General features: G+C 42.2%; 1 protein-coding gene and 1 long non-coding RNA gene across 2 annotated transcripts; both read right to left on the bottom strand.

Moving 5' to 3' along the window:
* Window positions 1–10,847: 10,847 nt before the first annotated feature.
* LOC133366080 (uncharacterized) lies at window positions 10,848–11,774 on the bottom strand. Its single transcript, XM_061588780.1, has one exon. It carries the CDS (start codon window positions 11,772–11,774, stop codon window positions 10,848–10,850), a length of 927 nt encoding a protein of 308 aa, XP_061444764.1.
* A 1,271-nt stretch (window positions 11,775–13,045) lies between these two features.
* Window positions 13,046–20,195, bottom strand: LOC133366082 (uncharacterized). Its single transcript, XR_009758350.1, has 3 exons — window positions 19,573–20,195; window positions 18,037–18,136; window positions 13,046–13,316 (listed from the first exon to the last, which is right to left on the bottom strand). It is a non-coding gene; the product is annotated as an uncharacterized LOC133366082 (long non-coding RNA).
* Window positions 20,196–20,325: the final 130 nt, after the last annotated feature.

The following is a 20,325-nucleotide window of genomic DNA, read 5'->3' as shown; positions in this document are numbered from 1 at the left end:
GGTGAGAGACAGTAAGGAAGAAGAAAGTAAGGAAAGTGGTTTCTTGCAAAGAATGGCGAAGTAGGAAAAGACTTGAATATATAGTTTTATTTGTTTATTTATAAATATATTTTTATATCTCCCTCAGAAAATATCAGGCCAGTGTACAGCAGTATAAGAACACCAGGCAGTAAACGTGGTCCAGGCTATTCAAGAGAACGGTAACATTCATAATGTTATAAGTAGGGTTGCCAGGTTCAGGGCCTGAGACTGATCCTGTATCTTTAGGAGAAGAGAAAGTCAGCCAAGTGCAGGTGTTCTTGCAGAAGTCTTCTGTATCTTTAAAAGTTGTGTAGGGGGAACTGAGAATTCCACCTTGTGGTTTTTCCCATTACAATGTTGCAAGAACACCTGCACTTGGCTGACTTTCTCTTCTCCTAAAGACACAGGATCAGTCTCAGGCCCTGAGCCTGGCAACCCTAGTTATAAGATTACGAAGATTGAAAGGAAAATACTCGCCTTTACTTTCTATCTGTTACCTTTCTCTCTCTCATCCATTTCTTGTAAAGAAGCAACACAACTCCTTATTAAACTCCATATGTCCAGTTGCCCAAATATTTAACACTGCATGGACATGTCCAACTGCACATTCTTCATTCTTTCTTTCCTTTTATATTCCACCCATACTCTGATTAAGAGCTAGCAACATGATTAAAATGCAACAAAACATAGCAGAGATAAAAAACACTTTGAATCATATCACAGTTAAAACAGCAGCAGCGATAAGCTACAGTTCTAGCCCTGTAAAAAAAAAAATGTTCAATTTGATCCAAAAGCCTAGACAAATAAAAATCTGCTATTAAAAAAATCAGGGATTGAATGTTTCCCTGCACCATTGTGGCATATAATGTGGACTCAAGGTACGGATCTTTATCAATCCTCTTGGTTTTTCTGTGGGGACAAATAAAATCCTCAGTCCTATTGCCTCTTTCAACCATGCTAATAGTCCACTTAAGAATCATGGATCTGAAATAAGTTTCTTTCCTAACCTACAAGGTCTTGATTAATAATTTTTGGCCACTTCCAAACCAAGGATCTAACTAAACATGAAATTAATAATGTTACTACTTAGGTGTAGCCCATATTTATTGGCAACCATGTGGCTGTGATTGCATGTGTTCCTGTTTTGCTCTGTATGCAGATGCATGGTCTGCCTCCTATTTTTTTTTATTGCTCAGCTCTAGAAATCTGCAGGGGTCCCTAACCTTTATGGGCCCAGGAGCACATCTGGAAAGCTAAGAAGCTCTTGTGGGCACCACAAAATACCCATTTCACAGAACAAAAACCTGGTAATGCTCACAACCACCTCCAATAGGCAAAATACCTAAATACACCCCAAAACAAAACAGACAAAAAAAAGGAACACCCCTCTCAAGAACAGGCAAACAACCAACTCTCCTTTTTAAAAATAAAATGTTGGGGGATGCAAGGCGCTTTATCAATGGGGATGTTGCCACACTGGGGCCACAGCTTTAGACTACCATCTTTTTTTCACTGGCTCAATAAGTCTGGGGACTTTTACATTATCAACAAATTAACAGCGAAGTCAGAAGCCAGAAGCATGAACAAAATAATTGCTTCTTAAAAACTTGACTTTCATGTGTCTCACACAAATTAACTTAAAGACACTATATCTATCTCAGACTTATATGCTATAAAACTCTCTTTTATTAATCTAACTCTGGTTCATTTTTCTATCCATGTTTCACAAGTATGCAAGTTCCTATGTTATTTACCCATTTTTATTTACGCAGGCTTTTTATAATTTGATAACAATATGCTTACTCCTTGGCAGCAATATGTGAATCCATGTTTTATTTTGTTTTAAAATTAGCTTCGGTATGTTGTTCCTGATATTCAATATGTTTTGTTTTTGTGTTTTTTGTATTTTACCCTGTGCTTCTTTGGAAAAAGGGCAATTCATAAATACCTGAAATAAATAAAGGGAATGTGTGTGAGACATAGGGGTAAAGAGGAAGGAGAACAAACTTTAAATAAGGCCCAAACAGCAGTTTATACAGTTAGGATACTAATTACTCCTTCTTTTCTACACTGTGCGTGCTTTCAGACAGTCTCTATTTTGAGATGGGATCAGCAAAATCAGGTTGCACAATTAAAGTTGACTGGATGCTCTTGCACAACAACCCCCCTTCCCTCCCAATAGGGTTTGTTTTTGTTTTTTAGCAATAAGGAAAGTGATGGGGAAATATACTGGAAAGTGTAGGATAACGCTTGCTTGATGCAACATTGTATAACCTCCCCACAAACAAATCAGGATGAATAATCAATATTGTCTAAGCTCCCTGCAAAACAAATCAGGATGAATGCTTAATAAACAGGTAGCCGGGAAGCGACCCTGTCTCATCAGTTTTACCTTTACTGGTAAAGGTACCTGTTGTACCTGGAAAATGTCTCACTGCTATAAAAGGTTTCCTGTTTGAGTTTGGGCTGGGACTAGTCTAAGCAACAAGGTCTTCCTGGCTTTGGTGCATCCTGGAGTGCTGCTGATACGTGGTTCATCTCTGACGGCTTCCTACAGCTCAGCCCTGACAACTCCAAATCCACTACCTAACCTAAGATCATTTCTATGCTCATAGACTGCACCATTAACATCAAAGAGCTAATACTACATAACTCCACAAAAAAACAAAAAGGTTCATGGCACATGTCTTTGTGATTGTTAATGTTCACTTTCAATCTCCACCATCCAATCATAGCTTCACATGTGCATTAAAAATAAACAAAAAGATCAATTGGTTTGTGGCTCTTAAGTGGCACAAAAAGATAGATCCAAACTACAGATTTTTAGAAACAGCATTTTTACATGCGGAGATCCCAAATCCACTGACTGATCACAGAAGGCATACATGCCCACACTCTGCACTGTTGAAAAATCATAGATTAAGCTCCTTGTGGCACCACCATGGCTCAAAATTTCAGACCTTGGGCAGAGATCCTTACAAAATTTACATGGACTGCTCCTTACAAATCAGGGATCCAGCCATGGTGCAAAACAGATATGAAGCATGAATCCCCATGGATCTATCATGGGGAGACATGATAAAGATATATTTCTGCATTAGTTAGTTAATTATTTCTGATTTTAAATTGTATATGGTTTTATTATGTATGGTGTAAACCTTTGATTTTTTTAATGAATAGCTGTATACAAATATTTTTATAAATAAATAAAATAATGCATGGTTTGAAGAAAGTGGATAAGGGGAAAAACTCGCTCTTCATAATGCTAGGCCATCCAACACAGCTGAATATTGGAAGATTCAGGATAAAGTACTTCAAACAGCACATAGTTAAACTATGGCATTTACTCCCATGAGATGTAGTGATGACCACCAACTTGGATCGCTTGAAAAGATTATTAGAGAAATTTATGGAGAGTAAAGCTATCCAGGACCACTAGCCACAATGGATATGTTCTCTCTCCACTGTTGGAGACAGTATGCCTCTGAATATCAACACAAGTGGAGAAGAGTTGCTTTTGCACTTTTGTCCTGCTTTCGGACTTCCCATGGGCATCTTAGTTGGCCACTGTGAAAACAGGACGCTGGGCTAGATGGGCCTTTGGCCTGATACAGCAGGCCTCTTCTTATGTTCTTATCCCCATTGTTGTTACAGAGAAACATAATTGGTGTTACCTTCTTGGCTCTTCCTTGCAATCGCAATAGTTGCCAGGCATTCTATCTGTCTCCCTGTAGGTGGTGGTAAAGATTTGAGCAGGTGTCAATGACGAGCAGCAGGGAACTCTGGTTAATTAGTGGTGGGCCCACGGTCAGATTGCAGGACCTAGCAGGTGCCCAGCTACATCCATCTTTGACACTGCCTCCAATTCTTGCTTTGGGAATTTTATTTAAATTGAAATTTGTCATGTTATATATATTTCTTGTTGGCATTTGGGGATTTTCCTTCAAAACATGGTTGAGTAATTTTGACGTTGCCCCTTGGAGGCAAAGCAGTTGCTTTGTTTAATTTCCCTTTTCTTCCTGGCAGGCCCCAGAAGAAGCCAACTAATGAAGGTCTCAAATGTATTTGACTGCCTAATTAATGCAAATGATTATAACATTGAAAAATGGGTTCTAAATATCACACATAAGTATCACACAGGGCTTTGGCTCTGGATCAATCTGTTATTTATTTATTACTAGCAGTCTTGTATAGAGATGTGAAGGCCTAGGAAGAAAAGAAGTGGAAAAAATAGTTTAAAATATGAATTTTTCCATTTCCCCCCCAGGGCCTTCATATCTCTAGTCTTGTACCTGGCACTGCTCGAGAATTCGAAGAAACCCAAAAAACAGGACAGTTTTGACATCAGTGGTTAAAATCAACGCAGTTTTAAAATTGTGTCTAACTGTATCTAAATATAGATGAAAACTAATTTGGTCTATGAGGCCATTCCCCACAAACCTGGCCCATGTGCCTCACATCTGACATCATATGTGCTGTCAGGTGTGGGGCAGGTACAGACACTAAAGGTTCCTGTGGCAGCCTTTCTGATTCTCAGAATCCAGGGGACTCCCTAAAACACTTCCTTCACCAGGATAGGCAGAAGAGATTCAGGATGTGTCCACACGAAGAATTTTTGGGTGGTATTCAGTGCTACTTAGAATAGACCCAAATAGAACTAAAAACCCTCAGTGTGTGGAGACATCCCTTGTGGCTTGCAGTTACAGACAAGATGGCACTCCACTTCCATTTCAGACCAGGCCACATGGCGCACACAGCTGTTGTCCAACACTTCGCCAATGCTCCCTGATCCCAACCTCACTCTGCCTAATGGTCAAGCCAGCCCTGAGTTACCTTGATCATTCTGCATTTCAAATTTGATCCACATGGGCTGGAGGAGATAAGGATCTGGCCCGCTACCCCATGGGCTCTACTTACATACGTGTAAATAAATCAATATTGCAAAATGCCATAAGTGATCTCGCTCCTTCAAAAGAAAGTCTAACCCTTGTAAACACTGCTCCTGGATGTTTCACTGCTGAGCAGTAATGGGGTGGAGGGGGAAGATTGGGGACCACAGCTCTAGGATTTTTCTGAGAACTGGAGTGATTATGTCATTTGCCAGAATGCCAAGGTAATTGATAGACCCTCTTTGCTCTGTTGAATGAATGGTATCAAGTTTTTATGTTGTTTGAGACAGATTAGCATATAGGAAGAGGGAAATAACCAAGCAGAGGCTGAATACGTCTTTCCTTTTCTTTGATGAGGTTCCTACTTTACGCTAGCAGTTTATATTGTAACCCTTTGTTGCATTTCTAATTAAAAGCTGAATGCTGATCAGGGGAGCTGGTCTCCCCAGCTCACTATTCTATAACTGTCAGCTGAATCTAATAATGTGGGTATTATGCTGCCATGGGGGGTATCAAGCTGCCTGCATTTTTGGAGTCTCTATGGGGGCATGGCTATGATGGGCTATCATGATGAGCTTCTGCATTCCAAACTGCTTGGGTAATGGAATGTAAAATACATTGTCCATCAGAATATTTGTAAAGATGAATAAAGGACCCTTCTTGAAGTTTATTGAAACTGTATATAGCCATAGGCTGTTACAGAAGAATCACAACATAAAAATGCATAAACAATATGTAATATAGTACATACAAGCGGTATAAAATTAACTCAAATTAAAACTTTTAAAACTTGTAATAATCATAAATTTTTAACATAGCTGGCTCTGAGTTTCTTTGCTGCCAGAGCAAAGTTTGCAGTAGCGATTATTATGTGCGGTTGGTCTGAGGATAACAAAAAAACTACAGACTGGGACTCAGTTAAGTCTGTAAGCATTGGGACTAAGAATTTGTTTCTTGGGGCTCTGAATAAAGGACAAATAGCATGTAGTGGATTAAGTCCTCAGGGACCTTACAGCCTGAAACACATAGGCGGTTGGCATATGGGATTCCAAGGTATCTGCCCTGTAGGTACGCAGAGGGCATAACCTGGAATCTTAACTCCGTGTAGGCTCTGCGAAGTGCGGCCTTTGTCAGAATGTCGAGGTAAGGAGCCCACTCATGATTGGTTTTAAAAAGTGGGAACCAGGAAGAAAAGCGTGCTGAAGAAATAGCAGTATTGTCTTGTTGGGCCTCAAACTCAAAAATCTGATTACGGAGTGCCCTAGGATTAAGATTGTTAAGAAAATTATCTGTTAAATAGTAACTAGTAGCTATGGTGGTAAAATGAGTTGCCCATCCTCCATTTTGCAACTGTTCCTCCCAGCAAAGTTTGACCAAAGATCGCGACTTATTTGTGGTTAATTTCTGCCAATAACGTAGGTATGACAGGTCTATTCTGGCCTTTAAAGTGGGTAGGTTTGTTAAGGGAACTTGACGATGACACATTCAGACCAGAGAAAGGTACAACAAAGGATTTATTGCTGCAGCAAGGCGCTAGGGAGTCAAGCTCAGCCAACAGCGCGCCAAAAATACAGAAACAGAAAGTATTTATACACTTTGTGCAGGCCGTGTCTCGGCATCCCATAATTTCAGTTATAAACTGTTACAAAAGAACATTACCTTATAAGGTCATGGACACAGCAAGACAGCAAATGCATGCGTGCCAAGATGGCGGTGATATTTTCGTGACAAAACATTTGGAGGTTATAACATGTTAGGGGGTATTTACCTTATCATTCCCCCCTTTAATACTTTAACTTCTTATTATAATGATTAAAGTATTACATAACAATAACACTGTTTTACAAATTATTCTCTTCTTCATGGGGTACTGGTTGATATTGGTTGGCTTGTAACACCATCTGTCGGGCAACCTGAGTCTCTACTGCACCTGAAATTATACTTCTCAATCCATTGATTATTATAGGCATAGTGCATGGTAATAGCAAACATAACAGTATCAGTACAGCAATAGTAATGATCATTCCTTTCAATCCCCCCATTTTCACCAATTTTTAAACAACATTCTGTCAAATTTAATAACTTACAAACTCCTCCTTCTTTAGATAACAGGTAATCTAGGGCTAACCGATTTTGCAATGGGGGGGAAACAATAACAGTATTAGTATAACTCCAAACTGGAACAACATAATTAAATAAGATAATTTGCAACAGGGCATTTTAATTGAAGCTGGGCAAATCTGTATCTTCGGGTGGTGTCCCACTACTCTCTCCTGGTCGGTAGGGGATGCAACACCCTCTTGAGTTTCGCTCACTTGGTTGCCGGTCCCAAGGAGGCTTCTCCTGTCGCGTCCTTTCGGCCCACATTGGCCCTTTTCCGGATCTTCATCCGTAGTGTCTCTGGTAACATGGCAACAATTTCCCATTCTGGACTGGCAGCTGGCTTTACTCTGGTCCAATGGATCCATGGGATCTGTCCTTCAACTTTCAGGGCTGTAGGGGTGGCCATAATTACTGCAAACGGACCTTTCCATTTAGGTTGTAGCAATTTGTCTTCCCACGTTTTTACCCAGACTTTATCCCCTGGATTATAATTATGCATGCTAGTGGTGATTTGCAATGGGCTGGGATCAGTATATTGCTGCAATTCTCTTATAACTCGATTTAAGGCTTGTAGTTGCCTCTGAAAAGTTACTTGTCCCTGCTCTCCTAAGATTTCTACTCCTGTTGGTAAAGGTGGTGGTCTGCCATACATCAATTCATATGGAGTATAACCAGAACTTCGAGGTGTACATCTTTGATGCAACAGGGCTAGAGGCAGTAGCCGGACCCATTTTTCCTTAGTCTCTATGCACAATTTTGTCAAATGTAATTTCAAAGTCTGATTTGCTCGTTCCACCATTCCACTACTCTGCGGTCTCCAAGCACAATGTAATTTCCATGTTAAGCCTAGGGCATTAGAAACATGTTCTACTAGAGCGTTGCAAATCCCGGACCATTATCAGAATTTATTTGTAAAGGCAGTCCATATCTAGGCACAACTTCTTCTAATAAAAATTTAGCAACTATTGCTGCTGTCTCCCCTGTTGCCGGTCTAGCTTCTATCCATCCGGTGTAAGTACAAACTGCCACCAGCAACACTTTGAATCCATATGCTAGGGGCATGTGGGTGAAGTCTATCTGTATGACTTGAAACGGTCATGTACCCTTAAGGACAGTCCCGAGTGTTAGTCCTGGTCCTCGACGGGGATTTGCTTGTGCACAGGTAAGACATTCTTTTGTTATTAATTTACACCATTTGTATAAATGGTCAATATAAAGAGTTTTTCTAGCTAATCTTTCCAGATTTATTTTTCCCAGGTGACATTGGTTATGGATTTTAGACAGAACTTCATAGGCTAAGCTTTGAGGTATCCAGACTCGGTCATCCTCCAAGATTTTCCATCCATCTATGTCCCTGAACTCGTAGTCTTGAGCTTCTTTTTCCTCCTCAGGGGAATAATATGGTTTGCTCATTCCAACAGGTATCTCTGCATAGTACAGGTGGGCAAAACTTCGAGTCACTGGAGGCCCAGAAATAGCGGCCTTCTTTGCTTCTTGATCTGCTATGGCATTTCCTTCTGGCACAGGCCCCCCTTTTTTGGTGTGTGCTTTGCAGTGAACCACTGCCACCTTTAACGGTTTCCACACCGCATCCAAGAGGGCCCTTATTTCACTAGCATAAGCTACTGGTCTTCCTTCAGAGGTTAGAAATCCTCTTTCTCTATACAGGGCTCCATGCACTTGTAGAGTCAAGAAAGCATTCTTGCTGTCAGTATAAATAGTGACTTCTTGTCCAGTTGCTTCTAGTAAGGCCTGGGTGAGGGCTATAATTTCAGCTTTATGGGCTGAAGTTCCAGCAGGCAATTTCCCATTTCTCACCATCCGTCCTTGCTCCACCACAGCATATCCTGCTACCTTGCAGCCTTCCTTTATGTAGCTGCTCCCATCACAGAATAAAATTCGGCCTTTTTTCAGTGGTTCATCTTTCAAGTCTGGGCGACTGGAATATACCTTGGTCATTACCTCCTCACAATCATGCACAAGTTCCTGCTCTGGTACAGGCATTAAGGTAGCAGGGTTCAAAGTAGATCAGTCTTGAATAGTTACATTAGGATTTTCACAGAGCTGAGCAGTATATTTAACAAGCCTGGAACTTGTCATCCATCTGGGACCCTGTTTTTCTAGTAGGTTCTTGATTGAATGGGAGGCGGTGACATAAATGGTCTGTCCAAAGGTAAGTTTCAATGCTTCAGTTAGAAGTAAAGAAGTGGCGGCTATACTTCTTAGACAACTTGGCCATCCTTGACTAACTGTGTCTAACTTTTTACTCAAATATGCAATTGGTCGGTCCCATGAGCCTAAAATTTGGGTTAGCATTCCCACTGCCACTCCCTTTCGGTCATCTACAAACAGTTTGAAGGGCCTGGTTGTGTCTGGTATTCCTAAAGCTGGTGGGCTTTTGAGAGCTGCTTTCAGGGTTTCTATAGCTTTCAACTGGATGGGTTCCCATGCAAGTGGAACATTCTCCGGTAAATTTCCTTGCAACATAGCATACAGGGGTTTAGTTATTGAGGCAAAATTCAAGATCCAAATTCTGCAGTAACCCGTCATTCCCAGCATTGTTCGTAATTCCTTTTTCATGCGGGGCAAGGGCAATGTCGTAATGGCCTTGGTGCGCGCTGGGCTTAAAAGTCTCTGATCCTTTCTTATTATAAAGCCCAAATATTCCACTTCCTCTTGACATATTTGAGCTTTCTTCTGGCTTGCTCTATAACCTAATTGTTCTAATTCCTTCAGTAGTGATAGGGTATGTTCCTTACAACTATTCAAGTCGGGACATGGGAGCAAGATATCATCCACATACAGAAGGAGGGGTCCATTGGTTTCTTGCCAATGTTCCAGATCTTTATTCAATTGTTGACTAAAAATAGAGGGAGAATGACAGAACCCTTGAGGCAACCGCGTCCAAGAAAGCTGAGAGGTGATTCCTGTCCGAACATCCTCCCAAGTAAAGGCAAACAAAGATATAGAATCTTTGTCAAGGAGGATACTGAAGAAGGCATCCTTCAGATCTACTACAGTATAAACTGAACTGTTACCAGGAATTCTTCCCAATAGAGTATAAGGGTTTGGTACAATCGGTGTCATTGGGAGTACAGATTCATTGACTGCCCGCAAGTCCTGTACTGGTCTATAGTCACACTCTGTCCCAGGTTTTTTCACAGGTAACAAGGGAGTATTCCAGGCGGAGGCGGTTTCGATCAAGATGCCTAATTTCAAAAGACGGGCTAAATGGTTCTGAATAGGTTCTTTTGCTTCTATCGGGATCGGGTATTGCCTAACTTGTACTGGCCTGGCTTGAGGTTTCAGGATTATCCGGACTGGTACCGCCTGTACTGCCAGACTAATTGGGTTATTTTCTGCCCATACTCCAGGTACTAAATTAATTAGTTTCCACTCACCTACCCCCTTCTCCTTTACAAAGAGGGCTTTTACTGCTTTTTGACACCTCCAAGCCTCTTGTACTGGGCACAACAAGATAGGAGCCCTGCAGTGTAGGGATTGCATCTTTACTTGCCCATTTGGAGCAAACTCCAAGGTTGCTTGCATCTTACAAAGAAGATCTCTACCAATTAAGGGGATTGGGCACTCAGGTATGTACAAAAATTCATGGTAAATAACTTGAGATCCAATTGCAACAGGTTGGCTCTTTAAGTTCACTGCAAGTGTGGCTTTTCCTGACGCTCCAATTATACTGGTGTTATTCTGACTAGCTGTTCCAATTGGAATATTTAAAACAGACCGTTGTGCCCCTGTGTCTACTAGACCTGTAACAGTAGTTCCCCCCACAATGATTTCCATTACGGGCTCAGGGGGGCTCGCCCGTAGGCAGCCCTATGGCCGTGCGGGATACGATTCTTCTGGTTCTGTCTCTTGGGGGTAAGGAATCCTGCCTCCGATTTCCGATGGTCTTCCACGATATAGTCCTCCCTGTAACAATCCTCTAGCTCCTTTCATAGTCGCTTCTCCTTCTATCTGTCTTTTGAACTTCTTTTCTCTCTCTGGACATTCATTCTTCCAGTGATTATAACCTTTACAGTAGGCACACTGGTTCCGATCTAACGAACTCCTTCCCATCACTTCTCTTCCTCTTCCTCTTCCTCTGCCGCGTCTCCAATCTGGAACCGCTGGTCCCGATGGCCCCTGTAGGGCCGCTGCCAACAAACATGCTTTTTCCTTCATCCTCCTCTCCTTGTCTTTAACCTCTTCTGCATCACGGTTGTTATATACACGATCTGCTATTGCCTTCAACTGTGACAAGGGCATCCCCTCAAATCCCTCAGTCTTCTGTAGCTTCTTTCGGATGTCAGGAGCTGACTGTGCCACAAAACTCATCACAATAATAGACCTATTCCCTTCCTCTTCAGGGTCTAGGGGACTGTGTTTTCGATATGCTTCTTGTAGACGCTCTAAAAATTCTCCTGGGGCCTCGTCCTTCTTCTGGACCACATCATGTATTTTTTGCATATTCATCAACTTCTTCTTTCCCTTTTTGACTGCATCTAGGAACAATGTCTGGTACATTGTCTGAGAGTTTTGTCCTTCAATGGCATTCAAAGCCCAATTAGGGTTTGTGACCGGTGCCCTTTCTCTGATCCAGATAGTAGGATCTGCCTGATTCGCAGCTACTGCTGCTTGGCGCACTACTTCTTCCATATTACTCTGAACTGTCCTTCTTTGTTCACTGGTAAGGAGGTACGCCATCAACTGTTGAATGTCGGCCCAAGTAGGATTCTGGGCCTGAACTATGCCCTCAAGCATATCTATAAATTTACGGGTGTCCTGTTCATACGATGGGCCATGATTCTTCCAATTTAATAGGTCTGATGTTGAAAAAGGCACATAAGAACGAGTCTCCACCACCAAGCCTTGTACCTGGCCGTTATCGTCTGTTCGGGGCACAATGCCAGCCGTAACTCGAACTGGTGCAGTGAAGACCTTTTCTGAGGCAGGTTCCCTGACCTGCCGTGGACGAAGGCAATTTTGTATAGGGGTAAGTTGGTTTCCCTCTATTGGGGGTGCCGAAGGTTCGGCATTCCCAGAGGCCCCTGACAACTGTGGATATAATCGTTGGGCCGGGACAGGAGGCGATGGTTGAGTTGTATCTGGCTCCTGGTCTTGATCTTGGGGCAGAGGTGGGGGTTGTGGCCTAAGGACTGTTGTGGCCACATAAGGAGGTGGTTCTGGTTCTAGCTGACTTGATTCCTTTAAAACAGGCGTTAGTTTCTTCAAAGTTCTTTTAGTCCTTTCCTTAGCCTCAGAGGCACTATAATTTAGCATCAAACGGGCAGGTCGATCTCCTAACTTCTTCTGCATGGCTTTAACGTCCTTTGGGGGGTGTTTACTAATTTCTAGCCAGCCCAAAGCGTAGTCAGCGTCAACAAGATCCACTCCAGGATTACAGTCCACTATCACATAGTTAAACAAACGGCTGACAGCAGGGACATAAAAGGTTCCTTCTTCTGGCCACCAGATGAAGCTTGGGGCCATATTGGGCCATTTTTCTTGGCACTTCTGTTTCATAGTTGTCAGGTTACATATGGACTGATCAAAATATTTATTAAAATGGGTTACGGCCATATTTAGGGGTGTGCTTTGTCCTTTCCCCATCCTGCCTGTCCTTTTCACTCAGTAGGATAGTAAGACAAACAAAAGAGGGATTTCAGGCACCATAGAGTAAGGGGTCTCTATGGGGAGGATACACAGAAGGAATTTCTACAGGCCGTGTGGATTCCGCTTTACCGGCAGAGTACCTTTAGCGCTTACTAACCCTCGGTGATACTTGGCCTGGAGCCAGAGGCACTAGGAGCAGGAAACACTAGTGCTTAGCCAGGTCCAGAGGTACCTTTACTCCGGGTTTTCGTCACTGGGTATTTTGCTTTCAACCGTTCCACACCTTTCACACAACAATCATGCCAACAGGAAACCCACCAACCCGTTTCCTACGGCTCCAGGTGAGGGACTGGCCTTGTCCCCCCTTCAGTCCTTAAGGACTGGCCAGAACTGTCTAAGGGACTCACTATACTTGCCTTTCTGACGTGGTGGGGTGGTCCCTATTCCGGTGCCGGCCGGTCTTTCACAGGAACCGTTTGTTGTCTCACTCCTTTCCCGGTGGAGGGTTCCGGCAGAGAGACAGACCGCCCGTGCTGCAAGGCGATCGGTGAAAATTACCGGTCGGCGCGCTCCCTTTGGTAATGCTCGGTCTTCCTCTCCACACCGGTCTGTCCACTTCAGGAGGGCGGAATACCGCAGCCTACTAGTGTCTCATCAGAGTCCCATCTGGGTCGCCAAATGTTAAGGGAACTTGACGATGACACATTCAGACCAGAGAAAGGTACAACAAAGGATTTATTGCTGCAGCAAGGCGTTAGGGAGTCAAGCTCAGCCAACAGCGCGCCAAAAATACAGAAACAGAAAGTATTTATACACTTTGTGCAGGCCGTGTCTCGGCATCCCATAATTTCAGTTATAAACTGTTACAAAAGAACATTACCTTATAAGGTCATGGACACAGCAAGACAGCAAATGCATGCGTGCCAAGATGGCGGTGATATTTTCGTGACAAAACATTTGGAGGTTATAACATGTTAGGGGGTATTTACCTTATCAGGTTGAGTTCAGCCCTAATGTGAGTTGCAGGTGTGCATTTAGGTAAGGCCAAAATTTGCTTAAATATATTATTTTGAATTTTCTCTAGGGCAGGACGTAAAACGGGACCCCAGATTTCGGAACCATATAGAATCATTGGGAGGAATTTTACTACATATAGATTGAAAAATGGTCTTACCAATTGGCCAACTCTGGAGTAAAAGAATTTTTTCAGTTGACCTAGAGTCTTAATTGCAAGCAGCTTAATGTAAGCCAAGTGATGGGACCATGACAAGTTGTTATTGATATGAATACCCAGGTATTTAAAGGTGTTTACCTGCTCTAAGTGATGACCATTCAGGTGCCAAGTATGCTTAGTTCTACTATTTTTCCCACACACCATTATTTTGGACTTAGAGTAGTTAATTTGTAACAAATGTGCGTCACTAAATTCGAGGAGGGAGTGTAACATACGCTTCAAGCCTATCCTGTTTAGGGACAGAAGGACTAAGTCATCAGCGTACAGAAGAACCGGGATTTTCCTCTCCTTGACTGAGGGTGGGAAAAAAGCGGGGGAGGCCATTGTAGAGACGATGTCATTGATGAAAAGGTTAAATAAAAAAGGGGCCAGAATGCATCCCTGTTTGACTCCCTTCGAAACGGGGATCTTATGGGAAAGGGAACCATTTAGGCCAAGCCGGATTCTGATAAAAGTGTCGCAATGAAGTAATTGAATGAGCCACAGCAAGCGTTTGTCGATACCAGCTTTATCTAATTTTGTCCAAAGTAGGGGACGGTCTATTGAATCGAATGCGGCAGCGAAATCAATAAAAGCAAGATATAATGATGTAAGTGGCCCTTTTTTAACTTTCCTAATAAGATGTTGCAGAATGTACACTTGATCAATTGTATTGGATCCTTCCCTAAAGCCCGCCTGAACGTCAGCTATAATAGGGTGTTCCTGATAGTTTATTTAAAAGGTACCTTCCATATAATTTAGCTGCCACATCCAGCAAGCTGATGGGTCTGTAATTTGTGGGAATGGCTGGGTCGCCTTTTTTGAATATGGGGACCACTATGCTCGTTTTCCATCCAGGTGGAATACAGCCAGATTCATTTATTTTGGTGAAAAATGTTGCAAGAATAGGACGCCACCAGGATGAGAAAGCCTGGTAGAGATCGGGAGGAATCCTATCTTGGCCAAGGGTTTTCCCCGATCGTAATGAAGCTAATAAGTTGTCTATTTCTGGGCCGGTCACTGGGGCCCAGGTTGGGCAGTCAGCGGGACGGGTTGGACTAGTGTATGATATGGGGGATAAGTTCCCAAAGATGGTCTGGAAGTGCATAATCCACGTTTCTGGAAGTATTGGGGGAATTGAGAGTGATGGCCTATTAAATAGATTGTTGTGGATTATATTCCAAAATTCCCCTTGGTTCCCTTGTAATGCTGCCCTTCTTCAGGGTCCTTGTGAAATCCTGAGCTGTGCAAACTCAACTTCTTATCATTTCTGTGGAACATGCAATTTGCCAAAGATAATAATTCAAAGGTCTCTCTTGACACATATTTCAAAAGCATCCTTCCATTATTGCCTTTGGCAGAAGAAGAAAAGAAAGGTGGGAAAGAATAGAGGAAAAAATCCATGAGAATCCTGGCCTCAGATTCATGTTTTTGCACTACAGGTGTGACTTATTTATTTTTACTATTTTTAATTTTTGTTATATAACACAACATAAAGAACAGAATAGATAACACAACTTCTTTCTTTACTTGAAGTTGAATTGCTTATCAGAATATAAATATAAGTTGTTTATAGTTCCCATTAACTACAGGGAGATTTTTAAATTACTTGTTTCTCAATGACAGGTAAGTCTAATTTTGGTACAGAGGCAATAGAAAAGTCCAGAAAATACGAGGCATGAACTTTTGGATCAGTTCACACATGCCAAAAAGTGACGCTTGTTAATCTTTATTCCAGGTCTGGAGATATACGGCTGTCGAATGGTATGGTGTCTATGGTAAGTCTATATGGAAAATAAAATATTTCTGTACAGCAAATAAGTCCATGTCCTTTGCCTGTCCTCTTGCCACTCAAAGTGGATGAGTTAATTTTTCAGTGAAGGGGCACTTGCCAAAGTTTTCATACCATCTGACCTTTGTTAGTTGCTCTGCTGTTTTCCAAAGAATATGATATAATCAAACTGGCTCTGCTCAACATAGAACCTGTAAATCTTTTGAAAGCAGCTTTTCATTCTGTTCACCCTAAATATTTACTAATGCTCGAGGCAACATCAATAATATATTTTGCTTTGTAATTCCCTCTATTTTTACTAAACACCATCCTCCAAAAAGCTAATACTTTTCTACAGGACCACCACATATGAAGATACATTCCCTTCTGAGTGCCCTGTCCCTTGCCAACAATTTAGGTTGCTCTGTTTTGTTATTTGTGCCAATTTTGAAGGGATGATATGACACCTATGTACAAGTTTTAAAGCATTTTGTATTAAGTAGCATCATGCCAATGTCCTAGGAAGTAGTTTGTGTGCAGAGATGCCAGCTGTGGACTTCAACTCTGTGTCCATATAAAACCATGGGGACCCATGCTTCAGAGCTAGGTTTTGGACCACTGCAGCATCATAAAGCACAAGGTCCTATGGCCCAGTCTGTAAATGCAGTTGTGTTTTGTGATGAGATGGCAGATGTCTGTGGCTGGTCAGTAAAAATCATGGGGATCCATGATGCAGAAGCTTGACTTTGCATCTCAAAGCTCTGGATCCTTGATTTTCACATTGTGGTGATAGGCGTTTCCTATGATTAAATGGCAGGTGGTTTACACATAGGGAGACGCAGGTCCAAATGGCCACTCAGCCATTGTGCTTACACCAATCACTGCTTCTCTGCCTGAAACACCCCAGAAGTTGTTATGAGGATTAATTTGGGGAGAACCTTGTACTTGCCTTCAACTCAATGGCAGAAAGATGGGATACAATTAATAGTAGTGGTAGTGGTAATACTGAGAACAAAAAGAAGATTACACTGAGAATTCATGCCTTGGGTCTTATACCGAGAGGGGGGAGCCTTCTTCAGCCTGAAGGCCGCATTCCTTCCTGGACAACCTTGCAAGGACCATGTGCCAGGCAAAAGAGATGTTGGAGACAAAGTGGGTGGAACAGCAAAAAGATCTCGGAGCCATTGTGGTCAGAGCAACAAATGTTGCTACCTTTGTACAGTAGGCTACTTTCTACATGCACACCCCCGTATCATCCATTCAGGCAAGCAAGAGGCATTATGAAAGTTCCAGGACACATTCTACCCAGGCACCAACATGCAGGGTGTGAAGCAGGGACAGTGAGATGGTCTCAGGAGAGTTCTGAGGGCCAGATAGAGAGGCCTATAGGGCCACATTTGGCCCTTAGGCCTGAGGTTCCTCACCTCTGTCCTATACCTTTCAATATTTCAAATGAGAATATGCCTATGAGTGTGTAGAGGATGGGACTCATTGGCCCAAGAAGGTGTGGGACAACAATCTGTCCGGATACTCTTATTATTATGATTATCATCATTATAATTAAATTTATATCTTGCTCTTCCTCCCAAGGGAAGCCCAATTTTTCATTCCTTAAAAAATCAGATTAACAACAGGGCTTTACTCTGGTATTATTTCTGTCACATTTTCTGAAACTAGCATTATTGTGCAGCTCTGCTACATATGAGGTTTATGGGTGATATTTCCAGGAGGAAGGAGGAAGAATATAGTTAGAGTCATGCAACACTTTTTGTCCAAAGGATGTGTAATCAAATGAGCTAGTACTTTTATCCTTCTCCAAAGCAAATACATGTTTGATCTTCACAGTGTTTGCACAACAAGAAAGAAAACACCACCTCAGGAAAGCTAAAAAGAGTAAAATAAAACATAACCTGATGTTTTTCAACTAAAAACAACAGCTGTGGTGTTAACGACTCAAAACTTCGAAAAGCTGCAGGAAATAGAAAGAAATGATATCAAATTCTGAAGGGGATCTCAGTTAATCTCTGCTGAGAGGTGTGGATTCTACTATGAGCAACTGACAGAGAGAGGAAGTGAACAGTTTGTGGAGTGGCTTAACAATCAATTTCCCTTTTCCAAGGGAACTCTGAGAATTGTAGCTCTGTGGAACAGGGGTCTCCTAACAATTCTCAGACCCCTATTCCACAGAGTTACAATTCTCAAAGTTCCCTTGGAAAAGGGAATTGATTGTTAAGCCACTCCACAGGTCTCCTAACAACTCTCAGGAGAACCAGTGTGGTGTAGTGGTTAGAGTGTTGGACTACGACCTGGGAGACCAGGGTTCAAATCCCCACACAGCCATGAAGCTCACTGGGTGGCCTTGGGCCAGTCACTGCCTCTCAGCCTCAGAGGAAGGCAATGGTAAACCACCTCTGAATACCACTTACCATGAAAACTCTATTCATAAGGTCACCATAAGTCGGGATCAAATTGAATGTAGTCCATTTCCAAAGTGTTTTTAGTGCTTTTGTTTGCCGCCCTGGGCTCCTGCTTGGAGGAAGGGCAGGTTATAAATCAAATAAATAAATAAATAAATAAATGTGGCCTGCCCTGCGCCTCCCCCCCATCCCACCCTGCCCTTGCTCTGCCCTCACTAAGCTAGCCTGCTGCCTTTAGATGTGGTGGAGGATACCGTCTTGCAGCCAATGTGGAAGTAACCTTCAACGTCCAGTCCAATCTGCTTCTCTATGAGGAATGAAGGGCAGGGCACCATTTTGTATTTTTCCTGAGGTAGCAAGTGTTTAGGCCCAGCCCTGGTCTCTCTAGTTGCATAGACATTACCAGCTTAAAAAACCAGCTAGGTTGTTCTTTTTCTCAATTCGGATTGAAGCTGGTTTGGGGAAAAACACATCAAAACCCTGTATTTTATAAGAAATGACAGGATAGATATGGATTGTGGGTAATGTTGTCGTATTCCATCTCAGAATCAATGTAAATATTTTAAACTGCTCAAAATAAATATTCAAATGGGGGAGGGGGTAGAAGGGTCCTTAGTGAAGTCCACAAGCCTCATCCTTTGACTCCCCCAAATTTAGCAAAACCATACTTCCCCAAAGCCTTGTAAAGCGAGCTGGTGGGGAGAGGCCGACATAAAATGTCAGCATCATCTATGTGCATTGTATTTTACAGTTTGTGGGACAGGTCTCTTGCCCCAAGGAGATTACAATTTAAAAGTAGTCACAGGGTGACATAAGAGGAAGAGGAAGGAGAGGGAGGCAAGCGCAAACAAAATCTATTTGATGTTGTTTTGGGGTGTTTCTGCCATATATGAGTTTGTTAATTTATATTATTCTGTCATATGATGTGCAATATTTAGACATTATCTAAGCCACCTAAGCCTAAAATGATTCAGCAAGACAGACCACAGTTACTTTTCCAGTAAACAACTTCTTTGTTAATTTGTTTGTAACAACAGTTAAAGAAATGATAAACAATTCTTAACATGCAGCCTAACATTGTCAATATTTACTGAGAAGGAAGTCCCACAGAGTTCAGTGATCCTTATTTCCAAGTGTACATGGGACATAATTTAATTAACTATTTCTACATGCAAACTTTTCTTTCCATTTCCATTAAAAGCAGAAGGAAGTTCCTATATTTTACCAACAGAGAGAAAGATATGTGTAAATGACAAGGCATAAGCAGAATTAATTCAAAACTAGTTATAATCTTTTGGGTATTTAATCCTGCACTGAAAATTTAGCCTTTGCATTCTCTCAAAATAAAACATGCCTTCTTTTGTGCCATGCTTTGTGGTAGTGGTGAAGATGATGAAGCACTATCAAAGTGAATGGTGATGATGATCTCATAGTATCAAACTGAATGGTGGTTTACAGATTAACAACAGAAAGACTTGGAATCTCTACCTGTCTGCGACTCTCCTTGTTTATAATGGGTGGAAGAAATCCAAATCTCTCGCTCACCTTTTTTTTTTTTTAAGGGTGTGTGTCCATGTTTCACATTTAGGTTTCTGTACCACAGCAGTGCCACAAAGCAGAGGATCATTTCCTTTGGATGCTGAGAGCTGATAGCCTGGTAATTCAGCAATGGATCTGAGATGTCTTCATGTCAAAATGACGATCCACGAGGAACTGTTTTTCCGAATTGAACATAGATTGTTGTGCCAGGGCAGCCCCACGAAGCACTTGATCCATGTTCCTGATGGTATAGCCAATAGTTGAAGGCGAGATTTGATGGTGGATTTGGGATGCCTCCACGTAACAACCGTGAAGCCCCCCCCCCGTACGATGGAATCTAGATTTTATGGCCACTGCGATTTCAGAAAGTGCTGGACCTATGATTTTCACGAAGCAATTCTTGGCTACTGAACTGAGCTGTGACTTGACGGTGGATATGGGGTTTGTCAATATAAAAACCGCGCAGATGTACAAGGAATGGTGCCTTCAACCTGCGGTTTTGCTCCGATGCCACAAATTATTGGATATGTGTTTTTTTTAATGGTATGGTAATCCATGGGCTGGGATGTTATTGTGGCCTCCCCGCAAACATCATACTAACGATCAGGGCCCATGCATGTGTGGTATTAGATCCGATTTTCAACTAAGCTCGATTTCCAGCATGTGGAGGGCGCAGGAAATAAACGTCATGAAACCAAAAACCCCTTAAGAAACAGCTCCACCCCAAAAACAACAACCCTCAACAAAAGAACCTGGGGG

The sequence above is a fragment of the Rhineura floridana genome, chromosome 11, assembly GCF_030035675.1.
Source record: "Rhineura floridana isolate rRhiFlo1 chromosome 11, rRhiFlo1.hap2, whole genome shotgun sequence".
In the NCBI taxonomy this organism is placed as follows: Eukaryota; Metazoa; Chordata; class Lepidosauria; order Squamata; family Rhineuridae; genus Rhineura; species Rhineura floridana.
The sequence above is the reverse complement of the archived record's forward strand: the minus strand, read 5'-3'. Positions and strand labels throughout refer to the sequence as shown.

Coding starts and splice junctions, on each gene's coding strand:
- LOC133366080 (XM_061588780.1), bottom strand. CDS start 11,774: ATGCTTGAGGGCATAGTTCAGGCCCAGAATCCTACTTGGGCCGACATT.